Source organism: Ambystoma mexicanum, chromosome 3p (genome assembly GCF_040938575.1).
Source record: "Ambystoma mexicanum isolate Mex_15411 chromosome 3p, UKY_AmexF1_1, whole genome shotgun sequence".
In the NCBI taxonomy this organism is placed as follows: Eukaryota; Metazoa; Chordata; class Amphibia; order Caudata; family Ambystomatidae; genus Ambystoma; species Ambystoma mexicanum.
In genome coordinates, this window is record NC_090925.1 from 553569005 (window position 1) to 553592223 (window position 23219).

The following is a 23219-nucleotide window of genomic DNA, read 5'->3' on the forward strand; positions in this document are numbered from 1 at the left end:
CGAGCCCCGTTACATCTTTCTCCCATGTCTACATAATCAATGTGGAGCTCTCTGAATGGGCCATTTGGTTTTGGTATCGTTCCTCTTAGTGTGCGCAATGTCATACCTGAGTTGTAAATCTGACATGTCGTGCATTCTAAAGCCAGCCTTGTGATGTGTTCATGGAGGCAAGGTGCAAACCAATCTTCTTGTATGTCCGCCATTATGTGTTGCTTTGCGTTATGTGCGCGAAAGTGTAGTTGTTGAAATGCTATTTCTAACAATGTAACTGGCATTACCACTTTTCCTGAACTTTTTTGTCGCCACAATAAATCAGTCGGCGATTTGCTGCATCCCCTCTTAGTCCACAGCAATTTTTCTTCTGCACTAGCTCCCTCTTGCAGCTCTATTATTTCCTGTGTGGGCATCATGTTGTATCCTGTGGGGACCTCTTGGCTTGCTGTGTGGTGCAACATGTACTCTCCTACTTCACCTTTCTGTAAATACGAAGCTTCTTTGGCAGCGGCGTCTGCTGCCGCGTTCCCCAAAGATATAAAATCTGTATTTGTGGTGTGGGCTTGGCATTTTACGATGGCCACTGCCGTGGGGTCTTGCAGGGCCTCAATCAGTTCTTTCAATAATTCTGCATGCTGAACCGGTGTTCCATCTGCTCGTCGAAACCCTCTCCGCCCCCACCGTGCCAACCCGCCGTGTACCGTTGTTGTCATGTATGCTGAGTCTGTATATATTGTCACTGCGCACCCCTTGGCGGCATGCAATGCTTCTATTAGCGCTATTAGTTCTGCTGCTTGGGCTGAATAGTGTGATGGGAGGCGGTGTTGCACTAGTGTCTCGTATTCATCCTCCTCTAACCGTACAACTGCCATACCCACATGTTTCTCTCCTGTCTCCATGTCTATTGATGCTGACCCGTCCACGAAATACACCTCTCCCTCGTTCAGGGCATTCTCAAAAATCACTTGATCCTGACCTTCGTCACCTGTGTACGTAGCGCAGTTGTGGTTCTGCATGTCCTCTACGGTGCACGCCTCTGTGATGAATGTGGCCGGGTTCACTGTTTTACATCTTACTATGTGGATGTTTGCGCTGGACAGTATTATTTCATATGCTGTGGCGCGCTGTGTCGTCAATGTGCTCTTTGATCGCTCTAATATTGCAAAGAGTGAGTGTTCCACAAACAGTGTCACAGGACAGCCCATCACTATCGTGGCACTTTTTTCAATAGCGAACGCGGCTGCAGCTAGGGATTGCTCGCACGCGAAATGACCTTGCATTACTGCGTCCAGGGTGCCACTATAGTAAGCCAGTGGTTTGTGCCCTAACGATGTCTTTTGTGTTAGTACTGCTGTCATCAGTGTTCCTTTGCAGTGTGAAAATAAGAAGAATTCGCGCCCATAATCTGGATTTGCCAGTACTGGAGCGCTTGATATCAGCTCTTTTAGTGAGTTAAATGCTGTGTTCATCTCTTCTGTCCATTCTATGTGTTTGTTTTCCTGCTGTGCTTCTTTTAGTGCCTGTAACAAGGGCCTTGTGTACGCTGCATAATCCAATATCCATGCTCGGCAATAGTTGCACATACCCAGAAATTTCTGCATCTCTTTTACTGTTTTGGGCTCCCCAACTGTTCTAATCGCCTGTGCCCTGTCTGGTATGATCCGCTTGCCATCCTTTGATATCAGCTGTCCCAAGTATAGGACCTCTGTCAGACAGTATTGTAACTTCCCCTTGTCCACCTTGTACCCTTTATTGGCCAATAATGTCAGGAGTGTTATTGAGTCCTTTCTACACTCCTCCTCAGTTTGTGCACAAACCAATAAATCATCAACGTACTGAATCACTGTGCTTTCTACAGACAAATTCCCCAGATCTTCATGTAGTACCCTGTTGAATATGCTTGGGCTCTCGCAATATCCTTGTGGTAGTCTGCAGTGTTCGAACCTCCTCCCCCCTAGTGTAAACGCTGTTAAGTACCTGCTCTCTTCTGCTAAGGGAATCGAGAAAAATGCATTTTTCAAGTCAATAACTGTGAAGTGGGATGCCGTTTTCGGAATGTTGCACAGTATTGTCGCCGGGTTCGGGACTAAAGGGAACTCCTTCTGAATCACATCATTGAGTGGGCGTAAATCTTGTATCATCCTCCATGAACCTCCCTTCGCCTTCTTAATCGGGTAAATGCATGTGTTGCATGGGGAGTTTGAGGGCACTATTATTCCTTGTGCTCGCAGTGCATCTATTGTCTCTCTGATCCCTTCTTCTGCTTCGCGTGACAATGGATATTGTTTTACCCGGGGTAGGATTGCTCCCTGTTTAAGTTTTATTACCACAGGCTGAACCCCATGTAGTAACCCCACATCGTGGGGGCCATTTGTCCATAGGTTAGTGGGTACTGACCTCATGTCATCATCAAAAAATGTATGTGGTGCTCCTACTACTGCCATTAATTTAACTTTAGTTTTTCTGGCTGTAACTACAATGTCGCACGGCATTGCTAGTTCCATCACTATTTCGCCATCTGTCTCAGTGTCAGAAAATAGCTCCTCGTCCGAGAGCTCCCTCAGTGGGATATTTGCATTTGTACACAGTACTGTCCGCCATTCACATCCTTCCATGTCAACGCCAATCACACATATTCTGTTTGCTGACACGTGTACTGCGTGTAAATCCAACGATAGCACTGACCCGGGAGCAGTGTCGGGGCTTGCTATGGGGCGGAATAGGAATTCGGCTGGAATCCTCCAATCCATCCTTTTTAGTTCTGGTACTATGAGAGCCAATGTTCTCATGCCCTCAACAAACATCTCCTCGTTTCTTGGTAACCCTCTGATCTCTTGCATGATTGTGTGGCCGTGTATTACTGCTAATATGCGGAGGGGGCATATGCCTGGCGTCGAACATACGATACCGCTCCCTGTGAATGATATTGTCATATTTAGTTTGCTTAAGAGATCTCTCCCCAGCAAATTAATGGGAGAGTGTTCATAGTACAGTAAGGGTGCTTTCACTGTTTTACCCCCCACTGTCACATCCAATGCCTCTGTGTAAGGAACTTCAATTACAGCCCCAGAGAACCCCTGCGTCTCTAACGTTCTATTAGATAACGGGAACCGGCCCTCTCTAATGCATGATTTCTCCGCTCCCGAATCCACCATGAATATGAACTGCTTGTCTCCTATCTGCGCTCCTATCAATGGTTCCTCTGATGCATTGTGGGTCGTGGATAGTACTGGACACGCAAGTGCTCTCTGTGGGCTGTCCTATGCGGGGTGTCTCATTGCCCCCCCTTGATCAAAAATGTTCCCCGAAACTACTGACACCCCGCTGTAAGGTGCGGGGGCAGGCGCTCCATTAGCTACTGTGGCGAAAGTGTTACCTGGCGTGTATTGCATATTGTCATTATTCTGTGGGTGGTTTTGTGTTCTGTACTGATGTCCGTGTAGTTGTGCGTTACTTCTTTGTCCTACATTTTCTGGTTGCTGGTATTGTCCCATGGGGAGGCCGTAGGGGCTTCCTGGGTGGGGGTGACCGTACTGCTCTGTCTCCTGGAACCCGTTGTTTTGTCTGCTCCTGCACTCTCTTGAGTAGTGCCCCCATCTCCCACAATTCCAGCAGCTCCCCTGTGGACCTCTGGGACCCTGCCACCCATTTCCTCCCATTCCTCCATACCCTTGTCCTCCTCTTCGGCCCCTGTACCCACCTCTTCCCCCTCTTGGGGCCCACTCTTGCCACGTTGGACCTCCGTTCTGCTCCTGCTCAGTCCACTGTCGTTGTCCTTGTCCTGCCCAATTTGCTGCTATTCTTCCTTGTATTGCTATTTGCCCCTCCTCTCCTTCGTCTCCCTCCCTCATGAGTGGGAGCCCTGCTACCGCTGCTGCAACCTTCACTAGCTTTGATTGTACCAACTTTGCCTCGTCTGCCAACCTTTTCTGTGCTACTTCCCTCTCTCTCTCTCTGATCCTTTTGCAATGGTGCACTATTATACTTTGGATCTCTGGCCACCCCTTTGCCTCAACGCCCGCTATTTTATCGAGTGCCTTCTGCACCTCTTTTGGGAGCCCTCTCTTAATGATAAAATAAAATAGAGATGTGGATTGGTGCCAGGGCGTGCCCGTTTCCGCTCTCCACATCTCCTGCACCCGGAGAATGTAATCCATAGCATCCTCCCCGTCATTCATTGTACATTGCATTACTGACTGTAAATCAGGGGTATCTGGGAATGTCTCCCGCAGTGCGTCCCACACCCTTGCTCGTACTGTATTAAAGGAAGCCCCATCATGGCGGTCACAGTCTAACGTCACGGCCGGGAAACCAGCCTTAGCCCATACTCTGTCCGCTTGATCTCCTACTGCGGTTACTAGTAGGCTTTTCACATCGCCTACTGCCAACGGTATGCCGGCGGTATGTTTCTCAAATGCATATATCCACTTGCTCGCCCCTCCTGACAGCTGGGGCAATAATTTCATTAAATTAGCCTTATCCATCTGAGCCCATGGTATATAGTTTGGTCTCCCCCCCCCTCTGTGTATCAATGGAAGTTGTAACTTCCCTTTTGCAGTTGCACCCTCCCTTTCCTTAGTCGCTGCTGACTCCAATGACGCCATCTTCCCCACCCTATTTCTTAGTCGTCCCATCCATTCGTCGTCTATAGTCCCTAGCGAACATGCACCGTCCACCTCCTCGCTTTCCCCTCCCACTGCCATACTCAACCTATCACTCTCATCCAACCCTCCTCTGACATCACATAACAAGTCCTCTCTGATCCCTCTCTCTCGTGATACATCACCAATGCTCCCTTCTACTGCTCCTACCTCTATTATTCGTGTCGGCTCTTCCTCAATTCTGAACAGTATTTCCCCCTTTTTCCATCCTTCCTCAATTTGTCTACTTTCGCTCAACGCTCTAGACGTGCGTCCTGATTGTGTAGGGGCGCACGCCGTGCGCTCACATATGTCTTTTATTCTTGAGAGTTCATCCCTTGCCACAGTAAGCCTCGACTCTAAGTCACTCGTTAGCTTCTCTATATCCACCCTCTGTGTGCTTCCCTGGGCGCGCTCTCTGGTGCTTTCGTATGGCGGGGGGGCTGTTGGTCTTTGTGGTGTACCAGTTGTGGGGGGAGGCACATAAGTAGGGTCGCTATATCCTGCTGCGGGGGCTGGTTTAGGTAATATCGGGTACAAACTAATCACCTCCGCAGGTTGTTCTGTACTTAGCTGTTCCTTTTCCTCTCTTGGAATCATCAGTGGATTATCTGTGGTGGAAGGTAGATCAATATTTGGTGCCGGAGCTTTGGGTGGGGGTACTTCCTCAAACAATCTCCAGAGGTCTAATATCTCCTTCCTATTTTGCCATTGTTTCCCCTTATACTTGAGGCTAATGCATGCTCGTACCATATCAAGAACGCTTTTGTCAAAAGACCCTCCCTCGGGCCAAATCTGGGGCAGACCCTCCCCTTTCAATTCTGTTACCCATTGATCGTGATATTTATTTATTCGTTCAGCGTATCCCGGTAAGCTCTTACAAATATGTGACAAGGGAGTTTCTGCCCCCATACTCTAAATCACTAACACAGCCGTGTCCACCTTCTTTACTTTTAGTTAGGTGTAGATATGTGTATGTATACCTTTATGGCACAGACAAGAGCGGACGTCTCAAAAATTATCACCCAACTTTATTCACTGCGCAAATCCTTTCTCACTCACCATAGCTCATCTCCTTCCCATTCCCATACACTCTCATGTGATTTCACTTGCAACTGATCAATTACTAGTTATGGCCAACACTCTCTGGCACCACCTCGCGGTCAACCGTTCGTCTCCAATACTCACACGGTGCGCGCACCCTTCACAATGCTTTTCCACTCACACCTCGTCTTTTTTTCCTCCCTTTCCTCCCTGGCCAGCTGTCCCTGTTTTTCTGCTAAGGTTATTGTGTTCACGTCTGTACGTGCCACTACTTAATCCCCACTCCTACAAATGTGCTCCCTATTTTATAGTTCTTCCACAAGTATATTTATCTTATACCCTTTTCGCTTTCTCCCCCTGCCCCGTGGAATGGAAAAAAGAAATAGAGAGAGTAGCAATCACTAAAAAATATTCCCGGTGTCTCCCTTTGCCAGACACCAATAACTTATTTCTTACTTCTTCATATATTCCCAGTACTAGTTTAGATAGCACTATGCGGCGCCGCCTTCCACCCCCTTTCGGAGCTAGGTTTCCGTCACTTCTACCACTTCACTTATTTCTTACTCCTAATGGCCATATGCAAAGAAAAGATAAAGAAAGTTTCAAGACCCGTCTTTAGTAGACCCCCGTTATTCTTCTCCTCTACCTGTCCCCGTTCTTCTGTTCACAATTTCCCCTCCCTTCCCCTTTACGATCGCTCGCACTCAGTACTCACGTGCCCGTCTTGAACCGATAGTCTCCGAAACTGGGTCCGTCCAGGCAGTGTCACCGGTAACTCAACGGTCAGCCCCTGGCTCCGGCGAGCGGCACTCAAAGGGGATTTTTTTCCAATCGGGATCCCGTACCCTTTCTCATTGAGTGCGCACTTCTTATTGTGCCGGTCGCCGTTGGCGGGCAGCCTCCCGGAGCCGGCTCACCGTGCGTATCCCTTCTCGACCGGAGATTCTCGTGCCACAAGGGGGTCGTTAAAAAGGAGTTAGGAAAAATAATTTGGAGATATCACGCTATCGGGGTCACCACTGAAAGGAAGCGCCCCCAATTTCAGCACGATCCTCCCCGCAATGAGAGACAATAAGGGACTCTCCCGTAATGGGAATAAGACCAAGACAGAGTGCGGGTGAGCGTAAGTGGGAGTTTATCCAAAGAATAGGGCATGCAAAGAACTCTGCAACCTCCGAGAGCGCTCTGTCTGACAATAGCAAAGACAGGCGTATTTCTAATACAAAAAACGTCATCAGAACCTACACACTATAGGGGGCACAAGTTAATTGGGATTGGGTGGCGTCGACTAACTATAGGTGTTGCTGCAGCGTGGTTGGTCTTGGCGTGAGGACGTCACTGGTCAGCCTCGTGGGTTTGGGTTGGGCCTGGCAGGCCAGCTTGAGGTCATCCGAGCGGTGTTGGTATGCTGGGGCAGCCTGTGACAAAGATGAATACCTTTCCTGACTCGTTTGCCCTAGGCCATGCACACTGCAGTTATTCAAGAAACGACATCTAAGTTCATCAATAAATCGCTCAGCAGTTTGTCTTATAAAATAAACGCAACACATGAGGAATGCACCTCGTGAGAGGTCCGGTGGTTGTCGGCTGGGGTGAGATTTACCTGTGTCCTATTGACCGGTATTTTAGGTCGAGGGGCTGGGCTCCGGGGCCTGAGCCGAATGATACACGTCTGTCTGCCGCGTTAGAAGTTATTATATAAATGGGTCTCTGTGTCTTGTCCCAGTGATGGGGGTCGTCTTTGCACGGGGTCATGATTCTTGGGGTGGTCTAGGGGGGGGGTTGTGGAATTTACGAGAGGGTGCTGGTAGATCAGTGGATTCAAACGTGGGTTTATTACCGTGCTGTAAATAACACAGGTGGCGGGCTGTGGCCTTGGGTGCGGTACCGGGGCCTCTGACTCTCTGAAGCGGCTCCAGCTTGGTTGGGGGAGGTGAGGGAGCGCGGCACATGCCTTAGCTTCTTTATCTGGCAGGCTTGGTAGGGTGGGAGGGAGAATGGCCTTGCATATATTCACAAAGGTTTTTTCCTCGTGCGTTGCTAACTTTTGAATGCAGAACTTTTATAATGTTCTGCCTTATTTTGATGTTATTTAAACACACATATATATTTCAATTTCGTTACACATTTCTTTAATACAGTCGGTCCGAGTACCTTTTCATTACCTAACATTATCTTTACTACATGGTGTGATTATTTTATGTACATTAGACGTTACACGAGGTAGTTCTAGGTTATGGCCTACAGAGATTGATGCTCGCCGCTTTGGGTGATTAAGAAAACATATATGAGTTCAGGTTTCTACATAAAATTGAAAGAACACTTATACAGATAAAGGCTACACGTTTGGTCGACATCTTTCTCTGTGGTTATAGCAGCACTAGTCCAGACCTGGGGTGGTATCATGTAACGTTACATCCTTATGGCTTATTCACAGTTTACAGGATCTGTTTAAACAGAGGTAGTTCGTTAATAGCAATACTTGAATTATTTTCTACTTTCTTCAGATAGTGATGCTTCAGCTTTTTTCCCGTCACCCCGGCCTCGCGGACCAGGTCGTGCAGGGTGCAATATTACATTGTGAACGATAAAATGTTACAGTGTTAGCATCTCGGGTTAGCTCATACCCGACTTTCTCATGGGAACGCGCTCGCAGCGGATCTACCAGGGCTACTGCGGCGGCAGAGATGCGTGAAAGGCCCTCCAAAGGTGGGGGCCTCGTTACAGTGTGCTGAACTCACGCCATGTTTGCTAGACAAGATGGCTTCTAGGCCTAACTGATTTTTGGTATATGCAGGGAACGGATACGTGTGGGCAATGTCGTCGGCGGGTGAGCCCTCCTCCACCTGGGCCCGGGTGGCATGAGGGGACGCCCACCGAGTCATGGTCCTCACCTGGGGAGAAGGCTGCAGGTGGGGAGGGCCTCGCGGCCAGTCCTCCCCTACATTGTGGGCTCTTCACTTGGTCATACTGCCACTTCACGTGCTTCCAAATCTGAAGATGGCTGCCAGAGGCGGGGCTTAGGTAGAGGGCAGTCATTGGCTGTGGTCAGTATGACGCAGAGACCAGTGATTGGTTACTACTACGAAAGACAGATCAGAAACGAAACTGATACTGGTTTTTTCTTTACCGAGGATTCCCAGCCTGACGACGGGGAATATTCATGAGCATGTGAATCCATGCCAGACCCATGCTGGAGAACAACAGTTACAGGTAAGTAACTTGTTCCTTAGACTGTCAATTCTTTACAGATGAGCAAAGACCACATGGGAATTAGAACTTCTGGGCCACATCTCTTCAGTTCAAGCCTATGAACAGCCCCAGACATGTCCGGGGTGTTTTGTGGTCTCGTGCCGAAGGGACGTGACCAAGCAGTTGCAGCTGGACTGCCCCTTTTCGGGTGGGACCAAACCTGGTCTAAGGTTGTTTGTGGTATCAACATGTTTTATTCTCATTGGGTGTCATCAATGAGGTATAGTTTAGGTCTCTAGGCCCAGGAGGCATGGGACGCAAGTCTGGGTGAAACCCATCCCATTTGCGGTGGCTTCAGCACAACAAAAGAGGTGATGGCTGGAAGGTTTAGAATGCATCTTAACCCCTGGCATTGTTCTGGGCAGCCTCCAGAATATCCTTAATCTGCCAAGCCATTACAGAAAGGGGGAAACCATATGCAAATCAGGCTGAAGGGATAGTTCAACCTGAACTGATTGGTCCCATCCCTTCTGCATGAGACCACAAGAAACCCCAGATATGTTTCATCCTTGGGGTAGGAACAAGCCTGGAGGATTGCCCAGAGGGTTGCCCAGAGCAATGCCAGTGTTTAAGATTGTCTAAACCTTCCAGCCATCACCTTTGTTTTGCCATTACATTAGGTATTAGCAGCTACTCTTACAGTGATTCGAAGTGGGAGAAATCTGGCTTGAAGTCCTATAGCTAAACTTGATTTTATTATATATTATTTGAGAGGTGGAAAACCTAATAGAAAGGTTAATGCAAAGCATGAGCATTTCGGTTTGGGACATAGAAAGGATGCCAGGGCAGAGGCGTAGCCAGGATTGACTAACAAGCGCTGCCTGAAGCTGATGCAGCTGGGTCCACCGCAATGACATAAACATCTGTAAATGCCCACACAGCGCTGCTAAGTGGCCATTTACAGATTTTTCTGGGCATTGCCCACTCGGACCCTACCTTATCTTTGCCTCTTCGCCGGAGATATTGAAAGACCCCTGACTTTGCGGTGTCCTCTGTCACTGGGTTCGGATTAAGACCACGTTCAGGGGACAGTGCAGCAGAGATGTTCATTGTAACTCAGGATGCACTTTTATGTGTAGGTGTTACCTAGGTGGCACACGCCCTGCTGGCGGTATTTTGGTAGGCTGATTCACAGATGTGAATCTGGATGTGCAAGGCATCTTGCACGGGTGTTTTCTGCACTTGTGTATGCTATGCACACACAGAGTGGAGAAAACGTTTTTGTGAACCCGGCTCTTTCAATCTTACATTCGCTGACGCAATTCCGGGAGGATAGCTCGGGGGTAACATGCTCGCCTTGGAAGCAAGACGACATGGAGCACTACAGGTTCGATCCCCAGGTCAGCGCTTAGAAACCTCTGGGTATTTAGCTCAATATAAATGAGCTATCTTATCATAACCACTCTGGGTTTCGGAACACTCCTAGTATGATATATTATATGGAATTTATAACGCGCCTATACACAAGTGTTTCAAGGCGTGACGAGGCAAGTCGGGAGAAACAAAGGGAGGACAGACAACGATCCTATTAGGCCAGGTGTCATTCAGATCGCGCAAGTGCATGGGAAGGGGGTGAGGAAAAGTGCGCGGGGAAAGGGAGAGGGGAAAGTGCAGTACATGGGAAAGTGGAATAAATAAGATAAGTAAAACAAATAAAACAGCCAGCTAGTGGCAAGTGCAAGGAAGTGCAGACATAAGTGCTGGTAGGGGGACTGCAGGGATACAGAAAACGGTCCCAAGGTGCAGGGGTTGCCGGGGAGGCAGTGCAGGTGGGCAATTGACGGGGCCTGTGCCAGAGATCAGAAAGGGGGCAGGTAACCAGTGCAATTTCAGTCAGGAATTCAGCAGGGGAGGGGAGGAGAGAAAGCAGAAGCAAAGAGGAAGGTTTTGAGGTGCTTCCGAAACCGGAGATGGTTCTCCTCGAGTTTCAGGGAGGCAGGAAGGCTGTTCCAGAGAGAGGCCCCTGCCGAAGAGAGTGCTCTGCCACCAACTCGTTGCTTGGAGAAGCGACTAACCCTGAGGGAGTTGGAGGCAGATGAGCGAAGAGCTCGAGAGGGAAGATATTTAGGAAGAGAGAGTTGAAGGTATTGCGGCCCCAGACCCCAGAAGGCCTTGTGTACAATGCAGAGGGTTTTTAACTTAATCCTCCCAGCCACTGGGAGCCAGTGTAGAGATTTCATTCCTGGAGAGATACGATCCCTGGGCTTGTGGCCAAGGACAAGTCTTGCAGTCCTGTTCTGGATAAGTTGCAGAGGGCGGAGAGTGGAGGCAGGCAGATTTAGATAGAGGCTGTTACAATAGTCCAGCTTAGAGAGGACCAGGGCTCTGGAGACAGTGAGCTTCTGGGGGAAGGAGAGGAAAGGAAGAATACCTCTAAGGAGGTGCAGCTGGTAGTGTGACTTCTTAGAGACATCAGAGATGTGAGGGGTGAAGGAGAGTGCAGAGTCGAAGATGACCCAGAGGTGTTTAGCCTTGCAGGTGGGAGTGGGAGGAGGGCCAAGAGAGGCCGGCCAGAGAGCTGCAGGGAAGGAGGGAGTGGGTGTGCCGATGAGTAGAATCTCAGTCTTACTGGCATTAAGGCAGAGGTCGTTGGCGGCACACCATTCCTGGATGTCAGACAGACAGTCAAAGATGAAAGAGGGAGAGGAGGAGGAGGCTGAGGGTAGCCTGAAAATGAGCTGGGTATCATCCGCATAGCACTGAAAGTTGGACAGAGAGCAGCAATGCGGTGGGCAAGGAGTGCCAGGTATTGGTTGAACAGCCAGGGAGAGAGGTTGGATCCCTGGGGGACACCACGGGTAGAGAAAAAGATGTCAGAGAGGAAGGACCCAAGTTGGACCTGGGGTCGGTCGGTCAGAGAGGAAAGAAGTCAGCCACGCCAGAGCCTGACCAGTGATACCTAGGTTATCACAGAGACGGTTGAGCAGGATGGCATGGTTGACATTGTCAAAGGTAGAAGAGAGATCAAGCAAGAGAAGAACGGACGGGTTGTTGGAGTCCAGGTTGGTGAGAAGGTCTTCACGGATGTTCAGGAGAGCAGTTTCCGTGCTTCTGGCAGCTCTGAAGCCAGACTGATGGTCATGAAGACAACCAACAGATTCAGTGTGGAGATTGAGCTGGGAGATGGCCAGTTTCTCCAGGAGCTTGCCCAGGAAGGGAGTGATGAAGATTGGGCGATAGTTAGCCGGGCAGGAGGGGGTCGGCAGAGGGTTTCTTCAGAAGAGGGTGCACAGGGAGTGCTTCAGGGGGGAAGGGAAGACTCAGTGGCAAAGGAGTGATTGCAGAAATCAGCCAGGGCAAGAGCCAGGGAGTCGATGTGATCCTTGATCGTTTTGGAGGAACAGGGGTGAACCTGTTTCAATGAGACTTTCATAGATCGGACTTGTCTAGAAACCTCGTCAGGAGAGAAGGGGAAAGGCATAGATGGAGAGAGGAGGGGTGGCTGCAGAAGGGCCAGAGTAAGAGCAGGGAATAGCAGGAGGGGGGCGAGAGGAGGAGAGTCCAAGCCCGCAGAGACGCGGGCTTGGATATGAGCTCTCTTCTTGGTGAGGACGGAGAGCCGGTATTGCCTTTGCAGCAGGCGCCAGGACAGTTTGTCAGAGGATGACCTTGAAACACGCCATTTCCTCTCGGCCACCCTACACTTGCGTTTTAGGGTGACAAGGTCAGAGTCATACCAGGAGTTACACTTGACTTTGGGCTTCAGGCGGATTCTCATGACAGGGGCAAGGATATCAAGAATATCAGATAGAAGAGTGGAGCGTGGAGAGGGCTGTGTCAGGGTGAGAGTCAGCCAGGGCGGGAGGAGGGGGTGAGAAGGTGGCGGCGAAAGCCTCAACTGACACGCGCTTCATGGGTCGGATGACTGAGAAGGTGGGTGGCAGTGACTGAGGTGGCTTGGCCTGCGGGGTAGGGAGGGCGGGGTGGGAGGATAGGAGAAAGTGGTCACTCCAAGAGAGAGGAGTGGAGAGAGGGACAGAGAGGGCAAGGTCTGAAGAGATCAGAACATCGAGAGTGTGACCTGCAGAGTGAGTCGGGCCGGAGGGGAGAATGGTGAGTGAGAGAGAGTCGCAGAGGTCGCAAGAGTCCAGAGGGGGGACAGGAGGCATTCAGGTGGATGTTGAAGTCTCAAAGAAGGAGGAGTTGAGTGGTTGAGGCCAGGAGTGAGGAGGGGAGGTTTGACTTGACCCTGCAATGCTTTACTTATAAGGTACTATAACAGATCATTATGCCATCAGTGAGAACACGAGAATATGATACTCCTTTTTTTTTTTCCCCATAGCAGGAGGAGCGCATCATGCTTGAAGATGTTAGTGTTACGCTTTCTGAACTCGACAAGGTGGTCTTTTACTTCAAGCAGCTGGACGAAAGCCTGGTTCCAAGTAAGGACCCGTACAATTGTTCCCGTGGTTGTTTTTCAGTCTTCCTGCATGTGGGCGCCGTTCTGCGGGGGCTGTACAGTGACGCTCGTGACAGTCATTGGGATAGCCCAGGGCACTGCACCAACCATAATAACTTTTCTCTCTGTCTCAGAAATGTTGGCTTCTATAAACGTATGCCCAAATGGCACGCTTTCCGACCAATAAAGGCCTCCTTCTGAACCTGTGTCGTCCTCTTTGCCTTTGCAGACACAAATGTTTTCTACCACACAGAAGGAAGCCGGCAGTCCTTGAAAGTTATATTTTACCTCGACAGCTTCCATTTCTCCAAATTGTCGTCCAGGTTTCAGAACGGGGGAAGCTTAAAGCTTCATTCTGTGCTGTTTACAAAAGGTATGGTCATTCGCCCGCATTGATGTGTGTATTGTCATCACTTAAATCTCAAAGAACTCATGTTTTCTTATGTTAATGCTTGTGTGATGGGTGAGCCACAGTGGTCTGGGTGTAATAACACAACACGTCTTTGCACATTACCTACTGTTGCATTCTGTAATGCTTTCTGGGGTTTGACGCATGACACTTACTGGATCCAAAACTATTGTTATGGATAATGGTAGATGGTGAGTACACATCAACCTAGTAATCCCATTTTCCCCTGCTTTTGAGTTTCTGGCCTTAAAATTAGAGGAAGAGGAACATTGTGTTTATTTATTTACAATTGGTTGCCATCAGTTAAATGGAAGGAGACTCATATGTCCAAGGTTTAACACAAACTTGTGACTTGCTTTACTTTTTTGTTTTAAGTGTCCCTCTTTTTTCTAGTGAGAAATTCAGTGATTACTGCTTGCAATGATGTGAACTTTTGTTGTTCTGTAGTCATGGCATAACATTTATGGGGGCATTTAAGGGTACACTTGACATTGTATAACTGTTAGTTTTGTCAATGTATATTTGCCATTGGTTTCCAGATGGGTAGGGGTTTTTGGAAGAGAACTACGTGTTCCATGGTTCTTGGTGGAAATAGGGATTGAATTTTATTGTTGTAATGCAACCCCAGTATTTCTTTTTACTAATGGTTAGAGACCCATGCCCTTTTCCCATGAGGCCCACACTACCTTCGCAACCACTATTGTTTATCCCCTCCTTTCCTGTTGTTTTTTGAGAGCTTGCCAGAGAATGGAAACTCTTCAAATCCCCACACGCTTCCCTTACAAGTTTATCCACTCTGGTTCCAACTCGCCTATGAATTTTGTTACAAATTCAATCCTATCATTATGACGAATTGCAGGATTTAGTCACTTCTCCCCAGGGGGAAGGTTTCCCTGTGAGGCTAGGGAGGTAAGCCCGCTATGCAAAACCCTCCCTAGGTGTAGAGGCAAGCAGGACCTCACCAGAAGAGATTTCCCCCATTGTGACACGGACTGCCATTCCACTGAGGAACTCCCTGATGTACTTGATCCAAAGCCAGGCCAATATCTGTTTCTGTGAAGTGAAACCAGTCGTATACTATGGAGAAGCACATTTTTATGATTCCCCAAAGAAGAAGAATGCAAGAGTAATACAGATCACTCCAGCATGAAATATTAAGAAGAGAATGAGTAATACAGATTACTCAAGAGAAAGAGAAGGACTGGAATCCAACGCTGGGGAAGGTCAAGCTGCACGTAATACAAGAGGAGAAGCTGAAGTAGAGAGGCAGACCCAGGAGTTTCAAACCTGCTTTGCCTGGAGAGAAGCCCAGGAGATTCCAGCAGGTGTTGCTGAGGAAACTGGAGGACCGCGAGAAACTCTGCTGATCGAGAGTGATACCAGTTGGCGTGGAAGGTGACTGTGAAGAGAGTTGGAGGCAGGAGGAGCTGGGACTGAGAAATCCCAAAGAAGCAAGATATTTGTAAGTGGTGGCGTGACTCAGGAGGGGTGGACTGTTCAATCCGACAACTACGCAGACGCAATGGAATCTCTGACACCTTGTGATAGGTGTGAAGGGAGAGAGAAGACCAAAGAAGCAAGTGAAGCCATCCTGAAGTATTGTGAATAGTTTCCCATCCCGTAAAGAGGCCTGGTGACGCTAAGCCCAAGACAGAAAGGTAACTGGGATACCGTGACACCCAGGAGGAAACACCGAAATAATTAGTCCTACTTGTCTTAGTGACCCGAAAGAGACAAGAGTCACATGTGAATAGTTACTGGCAAAATCCTACTAGTCCCAGTAATTCTGAAGAGAATGAGAATCAAGTGTGAACAGTTAAAGGTGCAAACATACTCTGCCCAGTAACCCTGAAAAGAGTGAGATAGTCCAGAATCATTATTGTCACCATCATGCTAGTCCCATTAATATAGAAGAGAGGGAGAGAGAGCGAAGAGTAAAAATAATTTCCGGCACAAACAGTTATCTCAGTAATACTGAAGAGAAAGAGTCAAGAGGGAATCCTTACTGGTGCAACTGTACTCCTCCCAGTATCTCAAATAGATAGAATTAAATGTGGATCATTACTGATACAATCATCCTCGGCCCAGTAACTCTAAAAAGTGAAAAGCAAGTAAAGGTTGTTTATGGAGCCCCGATACTTGACCGCGTTATAACGAGTTGTACAAAGAAATTGAGTAAACATTATGAAGAGTGAGTAAATGCTTCATCCAGGGAAGAAAGTGGACTTTGTTCCAAGGAAGAATAATGAGCACATTGGATCATGAGAGAGTGAGAGAGAGAGAGAGAGCGAGCAGGAAGATCCGAAGGGGAAGGCAAAGTGTCAAGAGCACTATGGAAAGGCTAAAGAACTCCAATTTTGAACTGCGTGAACTTTTCAAAGTAATTGACAAGAACTATCTACGAATTCCTTATTGAAGTGACATTGCTGAAAAGCAGAATACAGGAGAAGGCAATCATTAGCCTGTATTTTTAGTTCTTTGTATTTAGTGGCAGGTATAGAATAGTTTAGAGTTGGACAGAGTACTTTTTTCTGTGGAGACCTAAGCACAACTGACAAGACCCACACTAAACAGCCTCTGACATTTTGAATGAAAAAAGTAAAAGTAATAAAAAAACTATTTTACTTGTTTTTCTAGAAAAGCGTCAAAATATTTATTTTGTTTTAAAAAGGTTTTCTGCCCCCCTCCCAGCGATTCTTGCATTCTCATCAGACTGAGCTGCCACGACTGTATTATTGTGCATATAGTTCATGTCTTTATGCATTAATTACATGCAACAATAAAAGGTTAAAAAAACGCCCTTTATTTTTTGTTGTACATAAGGTTTTGCCATTAAAGACATTTGTTAATGACCTCTTTCTCCATAGCCTTGGAAAGCTTTGAAGGACAATCCCCTCCAGACAGTGGCCCTTCCCTCGAAGAACTTCAGCAGCAGATTAATGCTGCCTCACTGGAGAAGGTGCAGCAATACTACCGCAAACTCAGGTACAGATTTTCACATAAACCCAGTGTTGCTAGGTCTGGAAAAGATCCGGGCTATGCTAATTTTGGGACTGTCGGGAATGGGGACTAGCCAGCCTTTTTGGTTATAACCCCTGAGCTTCTATCGGGAGCTACAACCAAAAGACCTGGGGCTATAGCCCCCTGAGAGAAAGTATAACATTGTGTAGACATTCAACAGGCAATACATATCCAAAGATACAATTGTCTCGTAAAATTCACTTTTGATTTGCCTATAACCTCAGCAATACAAGGTGCAAACTGTTATAGATGAAGGCCTTCATCTCATCCACAGTTTGGTGCAGATATGTTAAGCTGTGCAAAGTTTCTAGTGCGGAGCGAAACGTGCCTCACATTGGTTCGTACTGTTAATCTGTTCACTCAGAAATTGTCAGGCTGAGAGGTCCTGTATCCGCGGAAGCTGCTGAACCCCCGACAATCCCCCTGAGATGTATTTCCCAGAACTAGTTTTCAATACAGCTCTGTAAACTACACCCCAAAGGGAAAGGGGGAATGGGACAACAAAACAACACCAGGCAGACTGCGTCAAGGCTAATCAGTGCTGAACCTGCAGAGGATAAAGAATAACATATACACTTTCTTAATTCACTTACTTAACCTTATGAATGGGAAGTAATTAATCCTTAACTAATAATTGAGAATCCTACCTGGTTCTTCTCTTGAAATTTCTTAGAGAAGCGGATAAGAAGCTGAAAATCTCTCTTACTTGCGATACTAGAAATTCCCAGCAACTTCTTACATTAGGCAAAACTGGAAGTTTTAGTTCTTTGTTTGTCTTTTTCCAACTTGCACTGGTAGATCAATTAGATTGTCTTTAAAATGTTTTTTCTTGTAATATCAAAACTTTTCAAACTATTTATAATTATCTTGAGTCTTTGAATCCTTGAAGAAAGAGGAAAAAACGTGCTAACTGCACACGCAGGTTATTTCCATTAATCGTTGAACTTCACATAGAAATCTTCCTGGTTGAAGAACACGCGCAAACGGATGAAGACGCGCGATCCAAGTAATCCACACGCGCAAAAATCCACACGCGCAACAATTCACACGCGCAATGGTCCACACGCGCAATAATATTCTCCTGCGAGACACGCGAAATAAGAACACCCGCGCTATTGAGTTCAAAAGCAACGAAGTGATTGGCACGCGCAAAATTACTCGCGATGGAAAAAACACACGCGCACTCCCAAGGCACGCGACGAACAGATTCTCGCGCTTAAAATCACACGCGCTTTGTATTTCACACGCGCTTTGTACACACGCGATAAAAATCACACGCGCTTTATATTTCACACGCGAATTGTATTTCACACGCGCTTTGTATACTCGCGCTAAAAATCACACGCGCATTGTATTTCACACGCGCTTTATACTTCACACGCGCTTTGTATACTCGCGCTAAAAATCACACGCGCATTGTATTTCACACGCGCTTTTAAAATGGCACGAGACCAACCTCTGCTCGCGCTCGGAATACAAACGCTAGAAAGCACGCGCTCACTTGAATACGCACGTTACAGTCAAAATCTCGCGCTAAGGAACACCGCACTGGAAACACAAGCGTACACCGATAGTTCAATTGTTTTAGTTGAAACACTACTTTTAACGAATTTTCAAGGAGACTGTATTTAAGATGAACAGATTTACAGTAGAAATAAAGTCACTTATCTCCTTAGCGAATTCACAAAGATTTCCTGCTTTTCCTATCTTCCAAAACGAATTCCTGCCAGCTGAAGACTTCTCCTGAACCCCCAAGAAAGTAGCCGCTCAACTGCTGAGATCTGAAGGATAAAATCCACCAGGCCTAATACTAAAGCAGGAGCAGCCACTGAACACGTCCTCTCAGATGGGGTTTTGATGATGAAAGGCACAGAGTGACAGTTTAGAATGTTCATTGTTGTTCAGCATTGTCTTCTAGCCAATCAGAGCTGTCACTGTGAGGCTCCATCTTGCCTTGGGTCAGAACCAGGATTCTGAATCATTAAGTTAAGGCCTAACCAACTATAATGGAAAACTTCCCACCCACACAAAGCTAATCTGAAAAGGATAAATAATGAAAAGGAAACTTAAATAAGAGAAGGAAACCTGACAGTACCCCCCTCCTAATGCCCAGTCTCTGGGCCTATCTTGTGTGGGTATTTAGCGTGAAACTTAGCAACTAAACGGGGGGCATGTACATCAACTGAATCTTCCCAAGATCGTTCCTCCGGTCCATATCCCTCCCAATCAATCAAATACTGCAATCTTCCCCTCACTTTCCTAGAATCCAAAATTTGTTTAACCACAAATTCCTCAGATGAATCCTCCAAAATCACAGGGGAAGGTGGTGTTCTGAATCTAGCTCCTGAACAAACTGGTTTTAAAAGACTAACATGAAAGGTAGGATGTACCTTCAACTGCTTGGGTAATTTCAATCGTACTGCCACAGGGTTGATGATTTTCTCTACCTCAAAAGGGCCTACAAATCTTGGACTGAACTTATTCTTCCCCTTAATTTTCAGGTATCGGGTAGAAAGCCAAACTAAGTCTCCCACCTTATATTCAGGACCAGTTTTTCTTCTCAAATCGGCATATCTCTTATATTTCAACTTATTTTCTCCCAGAACCTTTTTTGCTCTATCCAAGTTATTTTTCATTATCAACAAGCGATCTTCCACTCTAGGATTCCCTGAATCCTCCTCCAACACCTCAAAACTCAGAAAGCGAGGATGAAACCCACGACCCAACAAGAAAGGGGACATAGAAGTAGCATCTTTTCCACAATTATTGTAAGAGAATTCTGCCAACCACACCAAATCCACCCATTCCTCTCTAGCTTGTAAATAACACCTTAAGAACTTCTCCAATTCTTGATTTACTCTCTCCACTTGTCCATTACTTTCCGGATGATACCCAGAAGTCAAACTAACTTCCACTCCAAGTTTCTTACAGAAGGCCCTCCAGAATTTTGAAATAAATTGAGATCCCCTGTCAGAGATAACTTGACTTGGGAGTCCATGTAGTCGAACTACACCTTGCAAAAAACTATGAGCCAGTTTTTCCGCGGTAACCTCTCCCTCTATTGGTAAAAAATGTGCTTCTTTAGTAAGAAGATCGACCACAACAAGAATGGTAGTACAACCCTTATCTTGAGGGAGATCTACTATGAAATCCATAGAAATTGTGTGCCAAGGACGAGGAGGAACAGGTAACGGCTCCAATAAACCATGCGGCTTCCCAACTTGACTTTTCGCTTGTGCACAGACTACACAAGTTTTAACAAAATTCAATGTGTCTTGGCGAATTTTTTCCCACCAAAAATTTCTTCGAACCAGTTCCAGAGTTTTTCTGAACCCAGGATGTCCTGCTAAAATGGATTCATGACAATTTCTCAAAACCTTTTCTCTCAACTCATCAGTAGGTACATAAAGCTTATTATCAAAAAAAGGAAGATTGTCTTTCAACTTTCTAGCTGGATCCAGTCTCACCCACTCCTCCATCTTCTGCAAGGACATATTTTGACGAACTTCATTCAAAAAATCCATTTCTTTAATGGCTCCAGCTAACAAAAAACGTTCTGGGGCAATTATAGGTTCTGGTTCTATAATCTCTTTGTCTTCACTTCCAGGAAATTGGCGAGATAACGCATCAGCTTTTTTGTTCTGACTTCCAGGTTTAAAAGTCACAATGAAATCATAATCTGCAAAGAACAAAGACCAACGAAGTTGTCGTGGAGACAAAGTTCTTGCAGATTTTAAAAACAATAAATTTCTGTGATCAGTAAGGACCGTTACTGTATGTCTTGCTCCTTTAAGAAAATGTCTCCATTCTTCAAAAGCGGACTTTATTGCTAACAGTTCCCGATCAGCAATTGTGTAGTTCACTTCAGCAGCAGAAAACTTTCTAGAAAAGAATGCAACTGGATGTATTTGACCAGTAGTTTCATTCCTTTGAGAAAGCACCGCCCCCAACGCTAAATTTGAAGCATCCGCCTCCACAAAAAAAGGTTTAGAAAGATCTGGATGAATTAGAATTGGACTAGAAGTAAATCTTTGTTTTAACTCTTGAAAAGCCTTTTCTGCTTCAAGGTCCCAGTCAAATTTCACTCCTTTTTTCAAAAGTCTCGTTATAGGAGCAACCAGTCGAGAAAAACCTTCTATAAATCTCCTATAAAAATTGGCAAACCCTAAGAAACTTTGTATTTCCTTAACCTTAGTAGGAGGGGGCCATTCAAGAACGGCTTGCACCTTTTAGGATTCATTTCTAAACCCTTAGGTGAAATTATAAAACCTAAAAACTCCACAGAATCGGTATGGAATTGACTTTTTTCCAATTTGGCAAACAAATGATTTTCTCGCAATTTTTGTAACACCAAGCGCACATGTTTCTGATGTTGATCTAGGTCAGAAGAGAAAATCAAAATATCATCGATATAAACGACAACAAAAATATCCAAGAATTCTCTAAAAACCTCATCAATGAAAAATTGGAAAGCCGCTGGAGCATTACATAGACCGAATGGCATAACTTGATATTCAAACAGCCCAAATCTGGTCTTAAACGCTGTCTTCCATTCGTCCCCTTCCTGCACACGTACAAGATGGTAAGCTCCTCTCAGATCTAATTTAGAGAAAACATTTGCTCCTTGTATTTGATTAAGCATTTCTGAGATGAGAGGAAGAGGATACCGGTTCTTAATAGTGACTTTATTAACTGCTCGATAATCTATGCAAGTTCTAAGCGAGCCATCCGGTTTTGGTACAAAAAATAAAGGAGAGGCCGCAGGTGACTTAGAATGACGAATAAATCCTTTGGCCAAATTTTCCGACAAATATTCTTTTAAATAATCATTCTCTTTCTCAGTAAGAGCATATACCCTACTACTAGGCAAAATTGTTCCTGGCTCCAGTTCAATTTTACAATCAAAGGATCTATGGGGTGGTAATTCTCCTGCCACTTTCTCATCAAATACGTCCCAGAAATCTTTGTAACACTGGGGAAGTTGACCCACTACAGCTCCCACATCATGACCTCCAATTCCAGTCTCAGCCAGAAAACTAGATACGGAATTACTTTGTTTTACCTCTTCCTCTAAGAGACTTCCTGAAAAGCAATTCTCTTTACAAAAATCGGATTGCATGTCAATTGTCCTAGCACTCCAATCAATTAGGGGATTATGAAGAGTAAGCCAAGGCATGCCTAAGATAATCTTCAACAAAGGGGCATCAATTAACTCAAATGAAATTATCTCTCTGTGACCTCCTGATAACTCCAAAGTTAAAGAACCAGTTCTATGAGTAATAGGACCAGAAGATAAACATGTACCATCAACAGCCCTAGCCTGCTCTACAACCTCCTTCAGAATAATTGGAATTCCCAACGATTTGGCCAGACCCCAATCCATGAAATTCCCAGTCGCACCAGAGTCAATCATTACAGGACCATTTCCCTTACACTCCAAATCAAAAAATAAGGATACATTTATGGTTATATGAGGAACCGCTGTCTGCACCGTATTGGCGATCTGTTGTACCTTGACTGCTGAGGAAGAAGTCTTCTTGGGAGTGTAAGGACAGTTTCCTAAAAAATGCCCACCTCTTCCACAGTATAAACACAAATTATTATCTCTCCTCCTAGTCTTTTCCTCCACTGTTAACGGGCCTCTGATTCTTGGAGATGAATTATTCCCTTTGGGTCTACTCTCTATTTTGGGTCTATCTACTCTAAGTATAGACTTTACATCACTCTGACCATGACGTCTCTCTGCCTTCCTTTCACTCAAACGGAAATCCAATTGAATAACCAAATCAATCAGACCTTCACAAGTAGGAGGGCGTTCAACTACTCCAGACAAGGCATCCTTTAACTCATCTCTAAGGCCCCGATAAAACAACGAGGCTTGTTTAGCCTCGGGCCACTTGCTTTCTAACACAAGGGACTTAAATTGTGTTATATAAGCAATCAAGTCTCTATTACCTTGTTTTAATTCTAAAAGTTCACCATCCACTTCCAGAGATAGCTGTCTTCTATCAAACATTTTTCGGAATATCTCTAAAAAGTTGGTATAATTTTCTAAAACCGCACTCTTTTGACTCACCAACAACCCAGCCCAAGCAGATGCTTCCCCAGAAAGATATGACAACATAAATGTTATCTTAGAAGCATCCGATGGAAATAATTCTGGTCTACTCATAAAATGTAATTCACATTGTGTTAAAAACACCCTAAATCTCTTGGAATCCCCATGATAACGTTCTGGGGACGCCAAAGGCACTGGCATAATTATACTCCTTACCCCTTCTGCCACTGTAGGCGCCCGTTGTATGTGTGGTAACTGATCTTCTCTTTCTAACTCTGGTGGAGAACCTGCGCCCCCTGAAACCTCATCCTCTCTCCTTTCTCCCCTCTGTTGAATTTGTGTAACTTTAACACTTAAGTCATCCACCTTTTGACTAAGTAAAGCATTCTCATCCCGAGAAAT

General features: G+C 46.0%; 1 protein-coding gene across 1 annotated transcript in view; it reads left to right on the plus strand.

Moving 5' to 3' along the window:
* PREX1 (phosphatidylinositol-3,4,5-trisphosphate dependent Rac exchange factor 1) overlaps nt 1-23219 on the plus strand; it is a 1235108-nt gene that overhangs the window by 1176673 nt on the left and 35216 nt on the right. Inside the window, exons 33-35 of the mRNA XM_069651281.1 lie at nt 13213-13312; nt 13559-13702; nt 16606-16723. Of these exons, the coding sequence (XP_069507382.1) occupies nt 13213-13312; nt 13559-13702; nt 16606-16723 (362 nt within the window). The remainder of the gene's footprint in view (nt 1-13212; nt 13313-13558; nt 13703-16605; nt 16724-23219) is intronic.